The sequence below is a fragment of the Ranitomeya variabilis genome, chromosome 4, assembly GCF_051348905.1.
Source record: "Ranitomeya variabilis isolate aRanVar5 chromosome 4, aRanVar5.hap1, whole genome shotgun sequence".
NCBI lineage: Eukaryota > Metazoa > Chordata > Amphibia > Anura > Dendrobatidae > Ranitomeya > Ranitomeya variabilis.
In genome coordinates, this window is record NC_135235.1 from 253,359,251 (window position 1) to 253,384,763 (window position 25,513).

General features: G+C 48.0%; 1 protein-coding gene across 3 annotated transcripts in view; it reads right to left on the minus strand.

The window, feature by feature from the left end:
• Positions 1-1,772: 1,772 nt before the first annotated feature.
• ROBO4 (roundabout guidance receptor 4) overlaps positions 1,773-25,513 on the minus strand; it is a 131,266-nt gene continuing 107,525 nt past the window's right edge. For all 3 annotated transcript variants that reach the window (XM_077249561.1, XM_077249560.1, XM_077249562.1), the window contains 4 exons: positions 23,360-23,557; positions 13,136-13,542; positions 8,411-8,607; positions 1,773-3,119 (listed from right to left, as the gene is read on the minus strand). In XM_077249561.1, the coding sequence (XP_077105676.1) occupies positions 3,102-3,119; positions 8,411-8,607; positions 13,136-13,542; positions 23,360-23,557 (820 nt within the window). In that variant the 3' untranslated portion in view covers positions 1,773-3,101. The remainder of the gene's footprint in view (positions 3,120-8,410; positions 8,608-13,135; positions 13,543-23,359; positions 23,558-25,513) is intronic.

A 25,513-nucleotide genomic window follows, 5' to 3' on the forward strand; every position in this document is an offset into this window, starting at 1 on the left:
ATAATACCGTATACTGTCCGGTGATGTCACATCCCATCCTATAATACCGTATACTGTCCGGTGACGTCATATCATCCTATAATACCGTATACTGTCCGGTGATGTCACATCCCATCCTATAATACCGTATACTGTCCGGTGATGTCACATATCATTCTATAATGCCATATACTGTCCAGTGATGTCACATCCCATCCTATAATACCATATACTGTCCGGTGATGTCACATCCCATCCTATAATACCGTACACTGTCCGGTGATGTCACATATCATCCTATAATGCCATATACTGTCCAGTGATGTCACATCTCATCCTATAATACCGTATACTGTCCGGTGATGTCACATCCCATCCTATAATACCGTATACTGTCCGGTGATGTCACATATCATCCTATAATGCAATATACTGTCCAGTGATGTCACATCCCATTCTATAATACCGTATACTGTCTGGTGATGTCACATCCCATCATATAATACCGTACACTGTCCGGTGTTGTCACATCCCATCCTATAATACCGTATACTGTCCGGTGAATCATTTTATATACTGCCATACAGTCGTCTATGTTCTGTATGCTACTTATTGATCCTGTATCCACCATTATGCTCATCCTATCCCGACCCTTCTCAAGAGTCCCAGACATTTACTTTGCCTTTTTTCCCCCGCTGCTGTTTTCCTCTCTGTCCTCCGCTCAGGATTTCTGTGAAGAACTTTCTCCTCCAATGTCCTCAATGAATTTATTTAATGAAAACGACCAATAAATCAGCGAGAGGGCCGATGGCCGCGGCTCACATGTGGATATGGCCCCACTCTAATTCAATGATGCAGCGACCTTCACACGTCCTTGTGTAATGATCGGTGATCACTGACACGAGGCGTCCTCGCTGCCAACAGCGCACCATGCCCGGCCTCCATGTGCCCGGGGCGCCACTCTCCGCATCTCAGCATTTAACATTTCTAATTACACAGGCATGACGATGTGCCAGGATCATGAATGCCAGGACGCTCAATGCCAGGCGGCTGCTGCGTTTCCACATTTGTGACAATTATGTGAAATTTAAAGGGATTGTTCAGGGAAAACAGGTTATTCATCCACAGTGTGACAACTTGCTGATCCAACCGCTGGGACCTGCACGGATAGGCAGATCTGGGACTTTATATCCCGACAGAGAACTTTAGTCCCCATTACAAGATGGTGCATCAGGTCGGACACCTGACTGCAGCGACGATCACTCTCTAAGGGACCGACACAAACTGCTGAATTCATCAATCTGCAGTCTAACGATGCGCCATGTATCAGCCGGCATCAGACACGGTGAGAAACTGGCGCCTTTGAGGGTATGTGCACACGTTGCGGATTCTCTGCGGATCCGCAGCGTTTTTGCAGTGCAGAAACGCTGCAGATCCGCAATTGATTTACAGTACAATGTAAATCAATGAGAAAAATAAAAATGCTGTGCACACTTTTTTTGTGAATCTGCAGCGTTTTTGTACCCATTCCATTATAGAAAACCGCAGGGGTAAAAAGCGCAGCAAATCCGCAAGAAAACCGCAGCAAAAACGCACAAAAAACGCTGCGGAACCGCACAAAAAACAGCAGGTGCGTTTTCTGCCAGGAGAGACCGAATCCGCACCAGAAATTCCTAAGCCGAATCCGCAACGTGTGCAAATAGCCTTAAGACGTCTTCTGTAAGTTTGTCTGAAAGCCCCATTATTCCCAGAACGGAGGGGCACCTCGATCACCGATCCATACGATCGCTCACGCACAAATCATGTGACTTGCGGACATTGAGACGTACAAATATAACTTTATCAAAAATAAACACAAAGTGTAAACAAGTCAAACACATAAAATCCTCACTACAAAATCCAGTAACCTCTACCTCTCCGCAGCGGGGGGGCATATGCTAGACTACAACTCCCAGCAGAAGACAGAACATGCTGGGATTTGTAGTTCACATCTTTCAGTTGCTGTGATGAAATGATGACGTTTTCAGCCACAACTCCCCCCACATCCACAGCTACATTCACTTTTCGAAAAGTTGTAGAATTTGCCAGAACTGGAATAAAAAATGCCCCAATATAGTAGCAAAAGTTTTTGCACAACTAGAAGTTTTGGAAGAATTTTGTGACATTTGACACCGAATTCTGCCAAAAACTGTGGATGAATCAGGGTCTTTGTAAATTCCTATTTTTTCAAGATCTCTGCTGGCTGCCAGTGAATGGGAAAATTCAGACGCTGAATGATCAGACCCAGGTGTCTCACAGCTGAGTGTTTGTTGTTTCCAATCTAGACAATTCCCCTTGAAGTTGTGTAAACTCGACCACTTGATGGTTTGTTATGTATCAGTCCAGGCTGTTTAGCGCACAGAGGATCATCTAGTCTGGGTGCGACCGATTGTTCAGTGCGTAGAAGACGCCACAGTTCTCGACAGCACATACGTTACACAGAGGATAATGTGCTGCTGAGATCAGCCTCCTGTTTACGCTGCAGGATTATCATGTAACGATCGTTTCTAGGGCCGATAATGGTGCCGTGTAAATGCTCCTGAAATCTCAGCAGTGAGAAGTATCGGCTCAGCCTCTGACAAGGTTTTCATTCACTGACAGCAACAGAGACCTTGACTAAGTGTCATTTTCATAAGAAAGTCAGACAATACTAAGCGCCATCGCTGGTAGCTGATCACATGATAATCCAGAATATCTGATCCGTACTAAAGGGCTCTCAGCGGATTTTGACTACTCCCCCGATGTGTCACAATGTATTGTTATATACACAGCGCCGACATCGAGTCCAGGGAACGGCATCTATAAATGGCCACCCACAGTGACACCTTCATCTGCCACTGTCCGCTGACTGCTATATAGAGGCGCCAATGTTCTAGAAAGTCAACTATAAAGATATAGAGGAATCATCAGGCAGAGCGGCAGCTCCTCTGCCTGGTCTCAGACCGAGTATGGCGACTGCGCCATGTGTTCTGCAGACACCGCTCCGCAGGTTTCCCCATGAACCTTTCACTGCAGTCGCTGGGATTGGCTGGATGCGTCAGACCTTCGGTTTTCAGAGGAGCTCATTGGTCGAGGAGTGATCGCTACTTGAATGATTCCACCTAAAACACAATGTAAAGGTAAAGTCACATCGTGGCGTCCACAGATAAAACCGCAATCTACTGATAAAACCGCCATCTATGCTGAAAGCTTTGCCGCAATCGCCGCCGAATACATCCGTGTGTGTGGAGTCAGTGACGGCAGCAGCCTGCGCAATCCTGAACATCACAACTAATTCCCCAGGAAACATGAGACCCTATTACCTGTCAGGTACGAAGTCCCCCCACCATGGCTTCCTGGATGCAGAGGAACACCCACCATGCTGCAGTGATACCCCAATAATATGTCCAGACTTCACTGTGCTATTCAGGAGCTGTGTGGGGGCAGGTAAGTACATGAGACGAGAGTGAATGTCTGACATTAGGACCCCATATGTGTACAAACTGCGCAGAGACCCCGGAGGAGGCGGAAAGTGCAGCATATTGATCCTGCGCTCGCTGTGGACGCAGCAGAGAAGTCTCGGATTATTGCAGGATCCCTGGTGTCGGTGATGTGTAGACGGCGGCTGGGGGGATTCTCCACTGTGGGGTCAGGTGTAGATGACATGAGAATAATGTGATTTGGCAACGAGAAGACGAGAAATGACAGATTCTAGAAACCTCAACATTAGAAACTGGAGCCGCAAAATAACACGAGGCAGCTGGCGGCTCAATGTCCAAAGGGACACAAAAATTACAGCTGTAGTCTAAGTGGTGGCAAAAAAATCACCCTCTTAAGCACAGGCAAGACTACTGCACCCCCAATAGCTACAGCCAAGACCGCTGCTCCCCCAATAGCTCTAGCCAAGACTACTGCTCCCCAATAGCTCCAGCCAAGACCGCTGCACCCCCAATAGCTCTAGCCAAGACTACTGCTCCCCAATAGCTCCAGCCAAGACCGCTGCACCCCCTATAGCTCCAGCCAAGACCACTGCACCCCCAATAGCTCCAGCCAAGACAGCTGCTCCCCCAATAGCTACAGCCAAGACCGCTGCTCCCCCAATAGCTCTAGCCAAGACTACTGCTCCCCAATAGCTCCAGCCAAGACCGCTGCACCCCCTATAGCTCCAGCCAAGACCACTGCACCCCCAATAGCTCCAGCCAAGACGGCTGCTCCCCCAATAGCTCCAGCCAAGACCGCTGCACCCCCAATAGCTCCAGCCAAGACGGCTGCACCCCCAATAGCTACAACCAAGACCGCTGCACCCCCAGTAGCTCCAGCCAAGACCGCTTCACCCCCAGTAGCTCCAGCCAAGACGGCTGCTCCAGCAATAGCTACAACCAAGACCGCTGCACCCCCAATAGCTCCAGCCAAGACCGCTTCACCCCCAGTAGCTCCAGCCAAGACGGCTGCTCCCCCAATAGCTACAACCAAGACCACTGCACCCTGAATAGCTCCAGCCAAGACTACTGCACCCCAATAGCTCCAGCCAAGACCGCTGCACTGCCAGTAGTTCTAGCTAAGACTACTGTTCCCCAATAGCTACAACCAAGACCACTGCACCCCCAATAGCTCCAGCCAAGACTACTGCACCCTCAATAGCTCTAGCCAAGACCGCTGCACCCCCAATAGCTCCAGCCAAGACCGCTGCACCCCCAATAGCTCCAGCCAAGACCGCTGCACCCCCAATAGCTCCAGCCAAGACCGCTGCACCCCCAATAGCTCCAGCCAAGACCGCTGCACCCCCAATAGCTCCAGCCAAGACCGTTGCACTCCCAATAGCTCCAGCCAAGATGGCTGCTCCCCCAATAGCTCCAGCCAAGACCGCTGCATCCCCAATAACTACAGCCAAGACCGCTGCACCCCCAATAACTACAGCCAAGACCGCTGCATCCCCAATAGCTCCAGCCAAGACCGTTGCACCCCCTGTAGTTACAGCCAAGACTACTGCTCCCCAATAGCTCCAGCCAAGACGGCTGCACCCCCAATAGCTACAACCAAGACCACTGCACCCTGAATAGCTCCAGCCAAGACCGCTGCACCGCCAGTAGTTCTAGCTAAGACTACTGTTCCCCAATAGCTACAACCAAGACCACTGCACCCCCAATAGCTCCAGCCAAGACGGCTGCTCCCCCAATAGCTCCAGCCAAGACTACTGCACCCTCAATAGCTCCAGCCAAGACCGCTGCACCCCCAATAGCTCCAGCCAAGACCGCTGTACCCCCAATAGCTCCAGCCAAGACTGCTGCACCCCCAATAGCTCCAGCCAAGACCACTGCACCCCCAATAGCTCCAGCCAAGACCGCTGCACCCCCAATAGCTCCAGCCAAGACCGCTGCATCCCCAATAACTACAGCCAAGACCGCTGCACCCCCAATAACTACAGCCAAGACCGCTGCATCCCCAATAGCTCCAGCCAAGACCGTTGCACCCCCTGTAGTTACAGCCAAGACTACTGCTCCCCAATAGCTCCAGCCAAGACGGCTGCACCCCCAATAGCTACAACCAAGACCACTGCACCCTGAATAGCTCCAGCCAAGACTACTGCTCCCCAATAGCTCCAGCCAAGACGGCTGCACCCCCAATAGCTCCAGCCAAGACCGCTGCATCCCCAATAACTACAGCCAAGACCGCTACACCCCCAATAACTACAGCCAAGACCGCTGCACCCCCAATAGCTCCAGCCAAGACCACTGCACCCCCAATAGCTCTAGCCAAGACGGCTGCTCCCCCAATAGCTCCAGCCAAGATGGCTGCTCCCCCAATAGCTCCAGCCAAGACCGCTGCACCCCCAATAGCTCCAGCCAAGACCGCTGCTCCCCCAATAGCTCCAGCCAAGACGGCTGCTCCCCCAATAGCTCCAGCCAAGACCGCTGAATCCCCAATAACTACAGCCAAGACCGCTGCACCCCCAATAACTACAGCCAAGACCGCTGCATCCCCAATAGCTCCAGCCAAGACCGTTGCACCCCCTGTAGTTACAGCCAAGACTACTGCTCCCCAATAGCTCCAGCCAAGACGGCTGCACCCCCAATAGCTACAACCAAGACCACTGCTCCCCAATAGCTACAACCAAGACCACTGCACCCCCAATAGTTCCAGCCAAGACGGCTGCACCCCCAATAGCTCCAGCCAAGACCGCTGCATCCCCAATAACTACAGCCAAGACCGCTGCACCCCCAATAGCTACAGCCAAGACCGCTGCATCCCCAATAGCTCCAGCCAAGACCGTTGCAACCCCAGTAGTTCCAGACAAGACTACTGCTCCCCAATAGCTCCAGCCAAGACCGCTGCACCCCCAATAGCTACAACCAAGACCACTGCACCCTGAATAGCTCCAGCCAAGACTGCTGCACCCCCAATAGCTACAACCAAGACCACTGCACCCTGAATAGCTCCAGCCAAGACCGCTGCACCCCCAATAGCTCCAGCCAAGACCGCTGCTCCCCCAATAGCTCCAGCCAAGACGGCTGCTCCCCCAATAGCTCCAGCCAAGACCGCTGAATCCCCAATAACTACAGCCAAGACCGCTGCACCCCCAATAACTACAGCCAAGACCGCTGCATCCCCAATAGCTCCAGCCAAGACCGTTGCACCCCCTGTAGTTACAGCCAAGACTACTGCTCCCCAATAGCTCCAGCCAAGACGGCTGCACCCCCAATAGCTACAACCAAGACCACTGCTCCCCAATACCTACAACCAAGACCACTGCACCCCCAATAGTTCCAGCCAAGACGGCTGCACCCCCAATAGCTCCAGCCAAGACCGCTGCATCCCCAATAACTACAGCCAAGACCGCTGCACCCCCAATAGCTACAGCCAAGACCGCTGCATCCCCAATAGCTCCAGCCAAGACCGTTGCAACCCCAGTAGTTCCAGACAAGACTACTGCTCCCCAATAGCTCCAGCCAAGACGGCTGCACCCCCAATAGCTACAACCAAGACCACTGCACCCCCAATAGCTCCAGCCAAGACTGCTGCACCCCCAATAGCTCCAGCCAAGACGGCTGCTCCTCCAATAGCTCCAACCAAGACCGCTGCACACCCAATATCTCCAGCCAAGACGGCTGTTCCCCCAATAGCTCCAGCCAAGACCGCTTCTCCCCCAATAACTACAGCCAAGACGCTGCACCCCCAATAGCTCCAGCCAAGACTGCTGCATCCCCAATAACTACAGCCAAGACCGCTGCACCCTCAATAACTACAGCCAAGATCGCTGCACCCCCAATAACTACAGCCATGACCTCTGCACCCCCAATAGCTTCAGCCAATACCGCTAAGCCCTCAATAGCTCCAGCCAAGACTGCTGCGATCCCAATAGCTCCAGCCAAGACCGCTGCACCCCCAATAACTACAGCCATGACCTCTGTGCCCCCAATAACTACAGCCATGACCTCTGAGCCCAATAGCTCCAGCCAAGACTGCTGCGACCCCAATAGATACAGCCATTATGTCTGTGCCCCCCAATAGCTCCAACCAAGACTGCTGCGACCCCAATAGATACGGAAATTATCTCTGTGCCCCTAATAGATCCAGCCAAGACCGCTGCATCCCCAATAACTACAGCCACTACCTCTGCGCCCAATAGCTCCAGCCAAGACCGCTGCGCCCCCAGTAACTACAGCTGTGACCTCTGCACCCCCAATAACTACAGCCACAACCTCTGCGGCCAATAGCTCCAGCCAAGACTGCTTCGATCCTAATAGCTCCAGCCAAGACCGCTGCAACTCCAATAACTACAGCCAATGCTGCTGCACCCCATACAGTTAATACGGCTGCGCCCTTATTAGCTACAGCTAAAACCATTGCGCCCTCTATAGTTACACCTGACTCCTGCACCTTTATAGTTGCACCCCAAACTCCTTTGCCCCCAATAGTTTCACCTACCACAGCACTTCCTATAGTCAGGGTTGGACTGGCCCATCTGAGAGCTGGAGAATCCTCAGGGGGCCCTGGCTTCTCATAGTGCCAACCTCGCAGCTTCTATTGGGCTCTTTAGTGGAGGAGAAAGGTGGGCCTCAAAATCAAACCCTCTGGTGGGCCCAGTGTTCTTCAGTCTGACACTGCCTATAGTTATTTCCCAAACAACAGCACCCCCTATTTACACACCAATGAACACTGCACTACTTATAGTTACGGGTTTCTCTATAGAAAAATATTTAAAATTGAGAGTCCTCAGTGGTCACCACTGAGGACTCAATTCTAAATATTTCTCTATCCACTGGCTAACAGGGTCCCAAGATATATATCTTTCCTGGGTCTCTCTGTAACTCCATATCAGACCACAGCCCCCTATAGCCACCCCTAAGACCACTGCCCCAATACGACACGGTTTCCTATTGCCCCAGCGCTCATACACCGGACGTGTCCACACCTTCTTACTGAACGGACACTGCGGCCTCGTCTGGCTCCTGTGTCGGTATTTTGCCTCCAGTTCGTCCATCCAGTCAATGTTCCAGTCCAGAACCGGCAGCGGATTCACTTTGGGTTTCCTACCGTCCAGTTCAGTGCTGTTCCTCGGCATCTGAGATGCCAGTAATCCATCCAGGGGGGACGGCGAAGGCGAAAAGTCTGAAGATAAACAGAGGAGAGATCAGGTCTGTGTCACAGATGGAATGACCAGGTCACTGCCCCCACGGGATCAGTACATTCACCTCCTTAAAAACTCTGTGCTGCTCAGAAGATACAGTTCCTCCCACCATGTTATTCTCAGTCGGCGACCTTACAGAAAGTACAGTTCTTCCTTGAAATACTCTGTGCTGCTGGAGATCCTTCATCACTGTCAGTCTGCCTTACAAGATGAGCACAAGCCTCTCCTGAAATCCTCTGCACAGCGGAGGCCGTCACACTACATGGTTTTATATTCTGACCATAGCATTCCTGATCATCTCCTTCTGTGCCTGTACGTAGGAAGGTGCCCTTTAAGTATAAAGCATTAACTATAGGCGACTCCATGGGATGAGGCATCAGGACGTAAATGTATTGGCAGCGGAAATAATATTAAACGGCTCTGCTGACAGAGAAGGGATCGGCGCAGCCCCTGATAGCGGAGGAGCACAGACTATCACATGCGGAATGATTCCCGAGGATCAGATCTCAGCCAGGAGCCAAAAATACTGAAATAAGTCACCTCATTATATGGGATAATTACACCCCGTATAGTCCGCCCCTCCCCCACATCTCTTAATCAGAATAGTCTCATGGAGAGCAAAAAATTAAAATGGTGATTTATCAACATCTCAGAGGAGAAACCTGCCCCATCCAATGCTGTAATGCTATCCTGACGTCACCAGGTGCATGATGGGAACGAAAATTCACATAGGAAAACGCTACTTGAGCATACGAGCAGTATTACAGTAGTAATATTCCTGTACATAGCAGCAGTATTATAGCAGTTATATTCTTGTACATAGAGGCAGTATTATACTAGTTATATTCTTGTACATAGGGGCAGTATTATAGTAGTTATATTCTTGTACATAGAGGCAGTATTATAGCAGTTATATTCTTGTACATAGAGGCAGTATTATACTAGTTATATTCTTGTACATAGGAGCAGTATTATAGTAGTTATATTCTTGTACATAGAGGCAGTATTATAGTAGTTATATTCTTGTATATAGGGAGCAGTATTATAGTGGTTATATTCTTGTACATAGGGGCAGTAATATAGTAGTTATATTCTTGTACATAGGGGCAGTATTATAGTAGTTATATTCTTGCACATAGGAGCAGTATTATAGTAGTAATATTCCTGTACATAGGAGCAGTATTATAGTAGTTATATTCTTGTACATAGGAGCAGTATTATAGTAGTTATATTCCTGCACATAGGAGCAGTATTATAGCAGTTATATTCCTGTACATAGTAGCAGTATTATAGTAGTTATACTCGTGTACACAGGGAGCAGTATTATAGTAGTTATATTCTTGTACATAGGAGCAGTATTATAGTAGTTATATTCTTGTACATAGGGGCAGAATTATATTAGTTATATTCTTGTACATAGGAGCAGTATTATAGTAGTTATATTCCTGCACATAGTAGCAGTATTATAGTAGTTATATTCTTGTACATAGGGGCAGTATTATAGTAGTTCTATTCTTGTACATAGGGGCAGTATTATAGTAGTTCTATTCTTGTACATAGGGAGCAGTATTATAGTAGTAATATTCCTGTACATAGGAGCAGTATTATAGTAGTTATATTCTTGTACATAGGAGCAGTATTATAGTAGTTATATTCCTGCACATAGGAGCAGTATTATAGTAGTTATATTCCTGTTCATAGTAGCAGTATTATAGTAGTTATATTCTTGTACATAGGGAGCAGTATTATAGTAGTTATATTCTTGTACATAGGGACAGTATTATAGTAGTTATATTCTTGTACATAGGGGCAGTATTATAGTAGTTCTATTCTTGTACATAGGGAGCAGTATTATAGTAGTAATATTCCTGTACATAGGAGCAGTATTATAGTAGTTGTATTCCTGTACATAGGGGCAGTATTATAGTAGTTATATTCTTGTATATAGGGGCAGTATTATAGTAGTTATATTCTTGTACATAGGGGCAGTATTATAGTAGTTATATTCTTATACATAGGAGCAGTATTATACCAGTTATATTCTTGTACATAGGGGCAGTATTATAGTAGTTATATTCTTGTACATAGGGTGCAGTATTATAGTAGTTCTATTCTTGTACATAGGGAGCAGTATTATAGTAGTAATATTCCTGTACATAGGAGCATTATTATAGTAGTTATATTCTTGTACATAGGAGCAGTATTATAGTAGTTATATTCTTGTATATAGGGGCAGTATTATAGTAGTTATATTCTTGTACATAGCGGCAGTATTATAGTAGTTGTATTCTTGTACATAGGAGCAGTATTATAGTAGTTATATTCTTGTACATAGGGGCAGTATTATAGTAGTTATATTCCTGTACATAGGAGCAGTATTCTAGTAGTTATATTCTTGTACATAGGGGCAGTATTATAGCAGTTATATTCTTGTACATTAGCAAACAATTTCCTCTTAGTAAGAAAACATTAGATAATGAACCATACTTCATGGCACGTCTTTACCATGTGACTCAGTAATAATTCTGCAGCAGTCGTGTCCCCCTCTTTCCTGCTCACATTTCATTACATTGTACATTATATACTGAACCATCCTGTTGCTAGAAATGCTCTGATCGGTGATCGCCGGGTTCCCTCACTTGTGGCTGGATACTAATCTTCCTTGACCTTGGCTGTCATTGAATCTCACTTTGCTTTGTGCGGCGTGACAGACAGATGTTCCAGAAAAGCCGCTTAAAATAATCAGATTTTATCTGATAATTTAGGATTTCACTCAGAACATAAATAAGTTGTTTGTCAAAATGTGAAATTAACTCTCCAGCTGCCAAAAGGCGTCGGTAAATCCAAGTGACTAACGGACCCTGGAGTAAAGAGGATTTGCTCCAGAATATAAGGATTTACAGTGCTGGGGCTTCGCTTTACGGCTTCCAGGAATTGTGATGTGCAGATTGTCAGCTCTGCCCCATTAAGCCCATATATAACCATAGTGCGGACTAGTGATCTGAGCGCGGCTATGGAGAATGCGACACTAAACATTATTTTTAAGGCGAGTGGTTATCCAGCTGATGCAAACTACAACTCCCAGCATGTCCTGGAGAGCCACAGGTTGCAGGGAACGGTTTTGATGGATACTAAGATGATATAAGGGACTGGAGTTTCCATGTAATTACAGGGGAAATGCTCCAAAAAGGGAAGTGAACCTTCTTCTCTGATCTCTGGTCTCCGTTCTTTGCAGATTTCACAGTAAGATGCCACCACGTTGTCCGCTGTTATAAGGCCTCACGAAGGTCACCCATGGGCCCCACTTATATCCCATCACCTTAGCGCCGCCTGATGCTGCAGCAATGAATAATAATAATGATGATTGGGATATATTGCGAGGCGATGGAAGGACGCGGCGGTGTAAACACACCATATGGGAACAGATGGCGGCAAGATCTCATTGCGTGACCTTACTTAACCCTGTCAGGAAAATACGTGTCAGGAATGGGCTCAGCTCCGCTCGTCCATTCCCCACCTAAGGGACCGTGCACAGGTCATCTCCCGTGAAAGCGCTGAATGCCCCCAATTTCCCAGGAGGCTTAATGGAGTGAATACTTCTCTTTCTGTAAAGACCGTGGAGTCCTGCCCTACCCGCAATGAAACATGGAAGGAAAAACGGATCACAAGAGTTAAAAAAAAAAAAAAAAAAAGTAGATTCAAAACCTTGCTAATAATTAGTAAGGAGTAATGAGCCCTGGGGGGACAGGACCCTCTCACTGGTTTGGTGGTTGGAAGCTCGGAGCTGTCAATTATCAGCTGATACATTATACACAGGACGGTTACTATGGAAACCGCGATCAGCGAAACAATGTATCAGTAATGTAGCAGAGGAGCGGGAAGGTAATAGATAATTAATGGAAGGGTGATGCCGGGAATACGCACAGCCACACGCCGGCCTGCAGTGCAGAATACATCACGTATGTGCAGATTAGTGGTGGTTCTACTTTAAGGACCCCTGCAGTGATATATTTGGGGACTACATGTACAGCAATTCCCTCCTACACGTCTATTATCAGAATTCTGACTGGATGAACAAGGGCGATCCGATAACTATGCCTGGCGGCTGCAGGAAAATCAATGTCCCCTCCAGTGCCCGGGACATCCTGCAAATTACTATGCAGGAAAGGAAGCAAAACGGATGAGAAGAGTAAAAACTCTAAAGATGAAGCCCGAAGTTGTACTATTGCACTCATGACAACACTTCCTGTCCGAGCGCCTCGTCATTGGGACAATCTGCCCATGCAGCTCATTAAGGTTTGCACTGATCCAGGCCAGTTAGGATGTGGATGATCTGTTCCACGTATTGTTCCTATGACAATCCATTACAAGGCCAGAGCACAGACAGGAAGTGTTGCCATAGGCACAGATCATGCAGACTCTGCCACAGTTCTTGCCTACATAGTTACTTATGGAAGCATATTATGAAGTTGCCATACAAGCAATTGCCTGCTACAGGACTATACTCACCAGTGGAGATTCGGTCTGCGCCTACAGGCTCAGACTGGGTTATGCCAAGGCAAAAGTTGTCCACTGCCACAGCCAGGGCTTTGGCAAAGCTGGCATCCATAAGGAAGGATCCGTCTGAAGAGCTGACCATGCTGCAGCGGGCGCTAGTGAAGTTATCCTCCGATACGGACCCCCAACCATTGACTAGAGACCCTGCCATGGAGCCCTCATAATCACTGATGCTGGACGTCGGCGTCTCACAATACTTTCTGTAGGACTTTAAGGAGCTGAGCTCTCCTAGGTCCAGGTCGTCGTCTTCATCGACGGCGTCCACTTCTGCCAGTTCTGAGGGGCTGCAGATGTAGCCGTAGGTGTTGGTGGCCGTGGAGAACGGAGCCAGGAGAACGGAGTTGCTCTCTGAAGGATGTCTAAGGGGAACAGAAATGACCCAAATTATTGCAACAACTGAACCACAAGCGAAAAGTTACAGTAGATCTAAAACAAGTCTGTGCAGCATGGAGAGGCAGCCTCTTGTATAGTAGACGCAGTTTCTTGTGACCTTTCCTGTATAGAAATCTTTATCACACATACTAAACCTACATGTAAGCAGAAGTTATTGCCAGAAATATTTAAGAAAAAAATGTTCAACTTTATTTAGAAAAATTCATTGTTTAAAAACAAATAAAAATGGTGAAAATAAATGCAGACACTACACCTGCAGGACATGTTACCACTCATAGATATACTGTTTTCTCATAACAAAAAATTGTTTCAAGTATATTGCGATGCCTATGGGTTGAGAACAGCAACATCTGTAATAAATCTGTAATTAAACCAATCTTTCCAATTTCACAAATATCCCCACATAATGGAATTTAGCTCATGTGTAGCCAATTCACAAAAGTCTATAACTAGCCAAACGCTATTACGGCCCATGAAGAAGCTTAAACGCGAAACGCGCGTCGGGGCCCGGACTTCATCTGCAGGTTATGACTCCATTCTTTTTACTTCTTTAACTGTGTTGAATCTCCACATTTGGTCCAGTGTTTACATATTCCATATCAGCACTATGCACTTTAGCACAACGTTTGCTATGTATATTATGTCCAATGCTTGAGACTCTATATCGGCACTATGCACTTTGGCGCTGCTCTTTTGTGCTCTAGGTTTTCTTGACCAGATGAATTAATTGCTTGATATGAATTTAATGTAATAGTGTTTGGCTAGTTATAGACTTTTTGTGAATTGGTTACACATGGGCTAAATACCAATATGTGGGGATATTTGTGAAATTGGAAAGATTGGTTTAATTATTGATTTATTACATATGTTGCTGTTCTCAACCCATAGGCGTCGCAATATACATGAAACAATTTTTTGGGATGAGGAAACAGTATATCTGAGTGGTAACATGTCCAGCAGGTGTAGTGTCTTTTATTTTCACCATTTTTATTTGTTTTTAAACAATGAAGTTTTCTAAATTAAGTTTTCTAAATAAAGTTGAACATTTTTGCTTAAATATTTGTGGCAATAACTTCTGCTTACATGTAGGTTTAGTATTGAATTGGAAGTGCCAGTTTATTTAGGGACTTTCTCTAGGGTGATATCTTTATCACACAGTTGGCAAGAGAAGTAGCGACTAGTCAGCGTGAGCCTCCATGACGGGAGAAGAAAGACGTCTTGGTGCCCAAAGAAGGGCTTTCGCATAGCACCCCATATTCACTGGGACACTGCACCCCTTGGTGGGATTTCTACCCCTTTACTGTAGGCAGCTTCACTGGCTCCTTTCCTTAGATTATTCACCCCCTATCTATATGTGGCGCCACCTGCCTCATAGTCAAGGTCTATCCCTGGTGCCCATCTCTCACCAATGCACTTTAGGGGAGTACTTATCTTACCCTGGTACCTACAGCATTACCAACGGCACAGAGACAGTGTCTGACAGAAATAAGGACACGGTGTCCCCTTTCCAATGCTGCGTGGCACAGGAAGAGTTAATCTGATGCCACCGTGATACTATGTGATAAAACTCTCAGGCATTAATCAATATGTCCGGTCTAATTAATCTCATCAGATAGACAGATAAAAGCCAGAGACGTCTGATAATTCAGAAACGTGATAAGTAAAAAGGTCTGCATTAACCATTTGTCAACTGAAGTAAATCTGAAGAGGTACAGAGAGAGGTCGTCTGCGGAGACTCCACACAAGGCAAGTGACTCCTTGTGATTGACCGTCAGGATTTTCCCCTCCATAACTACTACCCCTAGCTAACATCCCTGATCTTTGTGTCAGTCTTTTCTAGTAAATTATTTATGAATCAGAAAGACCTGGATGAACAGAGCTATAAGCCCCTTCCCCTATAAGAGAAATGCTATGGTGCATGGAAAGTCGGGGGATGCTGCCCACTTTCTCATGTATCATATAGAATATATTGAGTTATAACACGCAACATCAATAAAACGGATGCAGCTTTTAGTCTGGTGCCGAGGTTTCTCATTCAATTATGAATAATGCAGGTCGAACATCTGGCAAAAGTAACAGGGACTCGGCTACCAATATAGGGTGATCAATCGCCCCAATAACTACAAATAAGGGGCGTTCAATAACTACCAATACGGGGCGATCAGTAACTACCAATATGGGGGATCAGTAACTACCAATACGGGGCGATCAGTAACTACCAATACGGGGTGATCAGTAACTACCAATACGGGGTGATCAGTAACTACCAATACGAGGAGATCGGTAACTACCAATACGGGGTGATCAGTAACTACCAATACGGGGCGATCAGTAACTACCAATACGGGGCGATCAGTAACTACCAATACGGGGCGATCAGTAACTACCAATACGGGGCGATCAGTAACTACCAATACGGGGCGATCAGTAACTACCAATACGGGGTGATCAGTAACTACCAATACGGGGCGATCAGTAACTACCAATACGGGGCGATCAGTAACTACCAATACAGGGTGATCAGTAACTACCAATACGGGGCGATCAGTAACTACCAATACGAGGAGATCAGTAACTACCAATACGGGGCGATCAGTAACTACCAATACGGGGTGATCGGTAACTACCAATACGGGGCGATCGGTAACTACCAATACGGGGCGATCGGTAACTACCAATACGAGGAGATCGGTAACCACCAATACGGGGCGATCGGTAACTACCAATACGGGGCGATCGGTAACTACCAATACGAGGAGATCGGTAACCACCAATACAGGGCGATCAGTAACCACCAATACGGGGCAATCAGTAACTACCAATACGGGGTGATCAGTAACTACCAATACGGGGCGATCAGTAACTACCAATACGGGGCGATTGGTAACTACCAATACGGGGTGATCAGTAACTACCAATACGAGGAGATCAGTAACTACCAATACGGGGTGATCAGTAACTACCAATACGGGGCGATCAGTAACTACCAATACGGGGCAATCAGTAACTCCAATACGGGGTGATCAGTAACTACCAATACGAGGAGATCGGTAACCACCAATACGAGGAGATCGGTAACTACCAATACGGGGCGATCAGTAACTACCAATACGGGGTGATCAGTAACTTCCAATAGGGGGCGATCAGTAACTACCAATACGGAGAGATCAGTAACTACCAATACGGGGTGATCAGTAACTACCAATACGGGGTGATCAGTAACTACCAAATACGGGGCGATCAGTAACTACCAATACTGGGCAATCAGTAACTTCCAATAGGGGGCGATCAGTAACTCCAATACGGGGTGATCAGTAACTACCAATATAATCTGGTTCTACCCAAAGATGGGGGGTAAACCTTACAACACAGGGGTCTAGGACCCTGCAGATAAGGAGATTTTTGTTTACTTACCGTAAAATCTTTTTCTCCGAGCCAATCATTGGGGGACACAGACCGTGGGTGTTATGCTGCTTGCCACTAGGAGGACACTAAGTGATACAAAGAAAGTTAGCTCCTCCCCTGCAGTATACACCCTCCTGCTGGCCCTCAGCTAACCAGTTCGGTGCAAAAAGCAGTAGGAGATCAGTAACAACATATTAGCTTACAGCATGTCATATCATATATGAGAGTATAGCATATCGGATTGTAAAAACAAGCATAAGCCAATACTAGGGTGGGAGCTGTGTCCCCCAATGATTGGCTCGGAGAAAAAGATTTTACGGTAAGTAAACAAAAATCTCCTTTTCTCCTACGCCTCATTGGGGGACACAGACCGTGGGACGTACCAAAGCAGTCCCTGGGTGGGGACAACATCCGATCAGGCTCTGTGTAACCGCTACTTACAAGTGCGCCACCGCGGCCTGCAGAGTCCGCCTGCCCAGAGTCACATCTGTGGAAGTCTGGGAATTATAATGCTTCAAGAATGCATGCGGACTGGACGAATCCGCAAACGTGCAGGCGTGTCTTGTTGACGCCTGGTGCCTGGAACCCACGATAGACGGGGAGATAGGCTGTCATCTAACACGGAAGGACTACTGGATGGTGAAGGAATACACCAGGCTAAATGGCCGATGGAGACGGTCAAACCCTTCCTGTAAAAGTCAGGAAGCCTTCCTCTTACCGGTAGGAAACCCAAGATACAGTGTCCAACCTTCGGAAGGACGCCGTCCTCAAGACATACCTACTCAGAGCACTTGCTCTGTCCGGAATATGGGGACCTCATTCCATTTTGTGGAGTGGTGCCAAAAGAGATGAGGGAGGAACTATGCCCTCATGACAGTAGTAATACAATACCACCTTGGTAACTAGGGACAGGGAAGGCTTGAGGACAACCTTGCTTTGAAGGAAATAAGAGAAAAAAGTCTGAAAAGACCCGTTAGCACCGAAGACTCGTCAGGATGAGGATATAGCCGAGAGAAAAGGGGGCAACCTTCCCTAATAGAATAGATCCCAATGATCTAACGGTATGCAATAGGGAAGAATTACATGTGAAAAACATCCTGCGAGGTGGTCCCTACTTGCAGTTTTGTTGCAGAAATACAGAAAGCTACCAGCTCCGCAAGTGAACTGACGTGGTCAGTACGGATGTCCGAGGATCACTGGGGCCCTTTCTGCTTCTGAAAAGTTTTCGGAAGTGGAAACTGGTACCACGGAATAACCGGAGCATGCAGTGCGAAGGCTCCTGGATCTCGAGGCCGAACAACCAACTCCAGTACGCCGGCGATCAGTCAGGACGCTATCCGAGCTACAACTGTAGAGCTCCAGTGAAGGCGGGTCTGATGGAATACTTCCGGTGAAGTTCCCACTCACTTGAGGTGAAACCCTGACGACTAAATATGTTCGCAGCCCAGAGTTCTACTTCTGGGATATGAACTGCCAATATCACCGAGTGATAGATCTCGGCCCATGTGAGGTACTTTGGCCATGGTGCTTGAACGTGGGTACTCGCTAGATGATTGACGTATGACACAGCCGTGGCGTTGTCCAATTGAATTCGGATGGGTTGACCCGCCATAAGGAGTGGACCTACTATAGGACTACCCTTGAGATCTCCAGAGCAATGATCGGGAGAAGAGGATTGGCATTGGAAGTTACTAGTAACCATGGAACCGGGAGAAAAAACTCCGGATGAAGAAGGAACTCAGAGACTATCGTCTGAAAGGCTGCTTGACTTGCTGAAAACTAACGGAGCAAAGGAAACTGTTTCCATTGTTGTCTCCGTTTTTTTTTTTGTTTGTTTGTTTTTTGGAACCCTCCCAGCAAATCGAATGAAATGAGGGGATGAGTGAGCAAGAGCGCGAGCTCCCGTTGAAAAACCATGACCTTGTCCGGAGGGAGATTTACCACCCTTCTGGAGGAATACTGGATCATCCTCAAAAAGGATATCTGCTGGGCTGGAAATGAGGAGTTGTCTAAGTCTAGCCACCAGCCCAGGTGAGAGGGTATCGCAAGAGATATAGACGACTTAGCGTAGTCCTGCAAGGGTGGGTAAACAGTCGGTCAAACAGGATAGGACGACCACGCCTCTAGGTGCAAGATGACAGCCACCATGACCCTTGCGAACACCCTGGATGCGGTAGCAAGGCCGAAGAACAAGGTCGTGACTTAAATGCTATTCACGAATGGAAAAGCAAAGGAATTTTTGAAGAGGTTAGGCATCCCGAATGTCGATGGATGCCCGAAACTGCACCTTTTTTGTTGAAGTAATGGCTGAGCGGATGAGACTCCATTCGAAGAAGAAGAAGAACCTTGTGAAAAGATTGTTAGAAGGTTGAGGTCCGGAATCGGTCCTACTTATCGTTCCACCTTTTAGTAACCAAGATCCCTTAGATCTAGACTGTCCTGGACAACCCTTTCACTGTTGGTCGGGGCTGCGGAAACGTACGATTGTTCGTTAGTCTCCCGCTCAAGAATATGATTGACCAGCTGAACTGTCTTCAGGAAAGTGATACTGGTGTGAATCAAAGTAGTTAAGGGCTCTAAGCAGGAGACCGTTGCTCTAGCATCCATGCGGCGGATAGGGAGGTTAAAGGGCTGGACCCGTAGTTGCCAAACGGAACAAACCAGATGTGCTATTTGACAGATCGTGGCATTTTTAATTAAGGACATATCGGGCAGGGATACTGGTAGGTAACCCACAGGAGATTGTACCCGGTTAATCTGCCGAGTGGCAGAATGCGCCGCTGCTTCCAGCAGGTCATCGCAGAGTTAAAAATTAGGAGCCTCGATCCACCATCCTCTTAACAAGGAAGTGGAGAGGGAAATTCGCCTACTTGCATCTTCTGTTAAATAGTGGTGATGCAGAGGGGGGTGCTCAGACGCCCGAAAAAAAGGATGCCTCTGTACATCCACAGAGTGCAGGTCTCCGGGTGGACAGGACAGGCTGTCTGGCGTTAGGCCTGGACCTTCGAGTGCCCGTCTGTTGATGGTGTGGGGAGACCGGCGCCCTTTAAAGTGCCTGTCGCCCTTAAAAATCAGACCAGGCATAGCGTCCCGCGTAGAGGCTTCTGTCCAGTGAATCGCATATCCGGACTGGATGGCAAAAGCTCTACGAGGGAGTTTAGGCTGAGGGAACTAGTTACACTGGGATAAACTGGGCTCGGCAGCAGAGGGCTCCTCAATTATGACCAGTTTCGGATTGGTCATGGTGCCCTCAAGACCAGGGAATACTGGTCGTGTGCCGTTAAGACCAGGGAAAACTGGTCGTGTGCCTTTAAGACCAGGGAAAACTGGTCGTGTGCCTTTAAGACCAGGGAAAACTGGTCATGTGCCTTCAAGACCAGGGAAAACTGGTCGTGTGCCTTTAAGACCAGGGAATACTGGTCGTGTGCCTTTAACACCAGGGAATACTGGTCGTGTGCCTTTAAGACCAGGGAATACTGGTCGTGTGCCTTTAAGACCAGGGAATACTGGTCGTGTGCCTTTAAGACCAGGGATTACTGGTCGTGTGGCTTTAAGACCAGAGAATGCTGGTCGTGTGCCTTTAAGACCAGGGAATACTGGTAGTGCGCCATTAAGACCAGGGAATACTGGTCGCGTGCCTTTAAGACCAGGGAAAACTGGACGTGTGCCTTTAAAACCCGGGAATTCTGGTCACGCGCCCTTAAGACCAGGGAATACTGGTCATGCGCTTTTAAGACCAGGGAATACTGGTCACGTGCCTTTAAGACCAGGGAATACTGGTCACGTGCCTTTAAGACCAGGGGATACTGGTCACGTACCCTTAAGACCAGGGAATACTGGTCACGAGCCTTTAAGACCAGGAAATACTGGTCACGTGCCTTTAAGACCAGGGAATACTGGTCACGTGCCTTTAAGACCAGAGAATACTGGTCGTGTGACTTTAAGACCGGGAATACTGGTCATGCGGGTTTAGGTAAAATCTCGCAGCGAGCGAGAAGCGCCAATTTAGGGGACGGAGCTACAGGCACGACGTGGGCGGAGCCTCGAAACTTCCATGATAGGCCCCAGCCGGGGCGTAAATTTCTGCAGCCGGCGTCAGCGTAAGAGTTAGGGGTGGTCACCCGTTGCTCGAGAAAATTGAGCGCTTCCGCGTCAGGCGCTAAGCGTCAGGAAAAAAGGCTAAGCCGCCTTGAGGCGACACAGTGCGCTTCTGGAGGTGCGGACTACACATCGGCCGAAGCCGGGAGCTAAATTTGTTAGCCGGCTGGAGCGTTACCTCAGGAAGGTGGTCACAGGGAAGTCTGAGACTGCCTGTCAATATCCCGCTGCAGAAGCCCATTGCTGGCAGGATCCACTTACCAACGGTGCGCGTCCCGGCATGGAGCCGCTGCGGATGTCGGGTATTGCAGCGTGGACGGTGCAGGGGTAGAGAGATAAACCTCAATCCATCATCCCTTTGTTAGGGAGGTGGAGAGGAACCGTCCGCCTCCTTGTCCGCTTTCACAGTGGTGGAGGCTGCCCGGACCATGGAGGGGGGCTTCTTCCACGAAGTTCAGCCCATCGGGACCATGAAAGCACCTCCGCTCCTGAAAGGTATTTCACTGCGGCCTAGTCCGGCTGCAAAAGCCGGGGACTAAATTTATGGAGCCTGCCGGTGGAGCGCGTCGGCGGCCGCGCGCCGAATGATTGCCGCTGGCGTACCGGCCAGTGGCACCCCCAAGACCGCATCTTCCAGGCAGGCAGCGTGAGGAAGCATGGCCCCCGAGATCTGCAGGGCGCCTCTCGTCCCAGACGAGAAGCGCCGATATAGGGGGCGGAGTTACGGCCGTGGGAGGGATCTGCCCACTGCGGCCTACTCCAGCTGAAAAGCCGGGTACTAAATTTCCAGCCTGCCTGGGGATGCGCGGCGGCCGCAACGGAGCGACGCTAACCGCCGCAGTTCCCGACCGCCGGCGCCTGTCCCCAGGGGCTCTGCCGAAAGTACCGCCGGCGCCTACCCCATAGAGGCCACTGCGGCCTACTCCGGCTGAAAAGCCGGGGACTAAATTTCCGGCCTGCCCGGCGGTGTGAGGTGGCGCGGCCGCAAAGCGATCCGGAGCGCAGGAGGGGAACTCCTGATGTACTCACAGTCCGGTAATGCAGGTCCCCCTGTCCCTGCGCGCTCCATCCTCATCTGCAATCCCTTTGGGCTCTGCCGCAAGTATGCAACGCCATGTGATGTGGGCCTTGTATGTCGGGCCACCGGAGAGGAACATTAGAGCAGGCTCTATGTGCTCGCCGTCTTGCAGGGGGAAGGGAAATCGGGACCAAAGATGGAAACCTGTTGCCCGAGTAAAATTTGGCGTGCTCCCGCGTCGCAGGAGAGGGACGGGGAGGTATACTCGCCGTGCTCGCCTGTTGCTGGTTCGGGGGAGAGCGGGTCCCATAAAAAAGGATCCGTCGCCCCCTTCACTCCGTTGAATAAAAAAATAAAAATTTACAGAAAAATAAAAATTAAAATTAAAATAAGAAAGTTGGGGTCTGAAAACAGACCCAAGTGCCTCCTACAGACACTAAGCAAGAACTGGTTAGCTGAGGGCCAGCAGGAGGGTGTATACTGCAGGGGAGGAGCGAACTTTCTTTGTATCACTTAGTGTCCTCCTAGTGGCAGCAGCATACACCCACGGTCTGTGTCCCCCAATGAGGCGTAGGAGAAAATATGGTTCCATTACCGATACTCCCCGTATGGTGCACACATCTTGCAGTGCACAGGACTCGGGGAATTTGCAGCATTTCCTAACTTGGTGAATTATGCCGTAACTTGGCGAGCGACGCCAGGATGAGCCGCTTCTCAATGTGCCCACTCTGCAATCCTTCCATAAAACCTTCTGTGATCAATACTTTTCCAGTAAATTCTGCAGCCAGACGTTAGTCAGGCCATTGACTGACTACAGAAAGTCACCTAAAGGGGAGGATGGAGAAAAAGTGCCGAGCCAGTGCTGCTAATTGTGAGGAGCAATCATCTCCGCCATCACGTACGACATGATAAATTAACTCTTGCCATCTCTGGGAAGATGTTTCTCCTGATCCATAATCTATCAGCCTTGATTTATGGCGCTGCAAAATATTGCCAACTTCTATGGGACAAAATCCTAATTAAAACGGAAGGCCATGCTAGGAGTAGTAGTGTCCCAACAGTTCCAAATCTACACAAGTCTCAATATTGGCATCCACAGACTGAACGTCTCAGTGCACAGACTCTGTCCTATGACTTCTACTCTTCTAATGAGTAGCGGTCACATGACAGAAAGCAGGAAGTCTTACGGCTACCATGGTAACCCCAGAGCAAGCATAATACATTTATATGACTTCATAGAAAACTCACTGTTATCGACTCACCTGGTGCGGTCTCCATGTTCATTAAACTCCAGGTAATGAGCCACGTCATCCGGAGTCAGCACAGTATCATCATGTACGGACAGCGAGACTGATGACGTGTGTCTGAAGAGCAGCGACTCCGGAGGAGACGACTTCTTACAAAATTGATTCTGTTTGTGACTATTATCCAGATGTGCTTCAGTAGCCAAGATGGGGACTCTAAAAAACAAGAAAAAATGAAGCAAATGGAACATTATGAAGGATACAGTACATTACTTATACGGTACTGACCCCGAGTTACATCCTGTACTATACCCCAGAGCTGCACTCACTATTCTGCTGGTGCAGTCACTGTGTACATACATTACATTACTGATCCTGAGTTACATCCTTTATTATACTCCAGAGCTGCACTCACTATTCTGCTGGTGCAGTCACTGTGTACATACATTACATTACTGATCCTGAGTTATATCCTGTATTATACTCCAGAGCTGCACTCACTATTCTGCTGGTGCAGTCACTGTGTACATGCATTACTGATCCTGAGTTACATCCTGTATTATACTCCACAGCTGCACTCACTATTCTGCTGGTGCAGTCACTGTGTACATACATTACATTCCTGACCCTGAGTTACATCCTGTATTATACTCCAGAGCTGCACTCACTATTCTGCTGGTGCAGTCACTGTGTACATGCATTACTGATCCTGAGTTACATCCTGTATTATACTCCACAGCTGCACTCACTATTCTGCTGGTGCAGTCACTGTGTACATACATTACATTACTGTTCCTGAGTTACATCCTGTATTATACTCCAGAGCTGCACTCTCTATTATGCTGGTGCAGTCACTGTGTACCTACATTACATTACTGATCCTGAGTTACATCCTGTATTATACTCCAGAGCTGCACTCTCTATTCTGCTGGTGCAGTCACTGTGTACCTACATTACATTACTGATCCTGAGTTACATCCTGTATTATACTTCAGAGCTGCACTCACTATTCTGCTGGTGCAGTCATTGTGTACATACAATACATTACTGATCCTGAGTTACATCCTGTATTATACTTTAGAGCTACACTCACTATTCTGCTGGTGCAGTCATTGTGTACATACATTACTGATCCTGAGTTACGTCCTGTATTATACTCCAGAGCTGCACTCACTATTCTGATGGTGCAGTCACTGTGTACATACATTACTGATCCTGAGTTACCTCCTGTATTATACCCCAGAGCTGCACTCACTATTCTGCTGGTGCAGTCACTGTGTACATGCATTACATTACTGATCCTGAGTTACATCCTGTATTATACTCCAGAGCTGCACTCACTATTCTGCTGGTGCAGTCACTGTGTACATACATTACATTACTGATCCTGAGTTACATCCTGTATTATACTCCAGAGCTGCACTCACTATTCTGCTGGTGCACTCACTATTCTGCTGGTGCACTCACTGTGTGCATACACTATACTGATCCTGTGTTACATCCTGTATTATACTCCAGAGCTGCACTCATGATTCTTCCATTTTTGAGTCCAGCATTGCATTATCGGAGCTCAGCTATAATCGCATATTAATATCTGGCCATTGTACCATCTTTCATACAATGACCCCGGCAGGCTGTCACCTGACACTGCCCATTATAAGTGATATATTACACATGGATAAGGTAAGATAGATGTGTATGTGGTGAAAAGCTCTGCAGCCATTGTGCGCACATGAATAAGTGCAATAAAAGCCATTTCCAGAATGAAAGCCCGTCAGAGGAATTATGGGAAGCAAAGAACATTTACACCTGTACTATATATAATGCGCAGTGTAGACATCGCTGGTGACCTCCATGGGAATGGGAGAAGGAGCCATTACAGCACCAGGGTTGTATACCGCAGCAGGACAACCATCATCATCATCACCGATAATTATCGCTGCAGTCTCGTGTATAGAATAGTCACAAAGAGCTCCGTATAACCGCACGAAGCGCTCCGTATAACCGCACGCAGCGCTCCGTATAACCGCACGCAGTGCTCCGTATAACCGCACGCAGAGCTCCGTATAACCGCACACAGCGCTCCGTATAGCCGCACGAAGCGCTCCGTATAACCGCACACAGCGCTCCGTATAACCGCACGCAGTGCTCCGTATAACCGCACACAGTGCT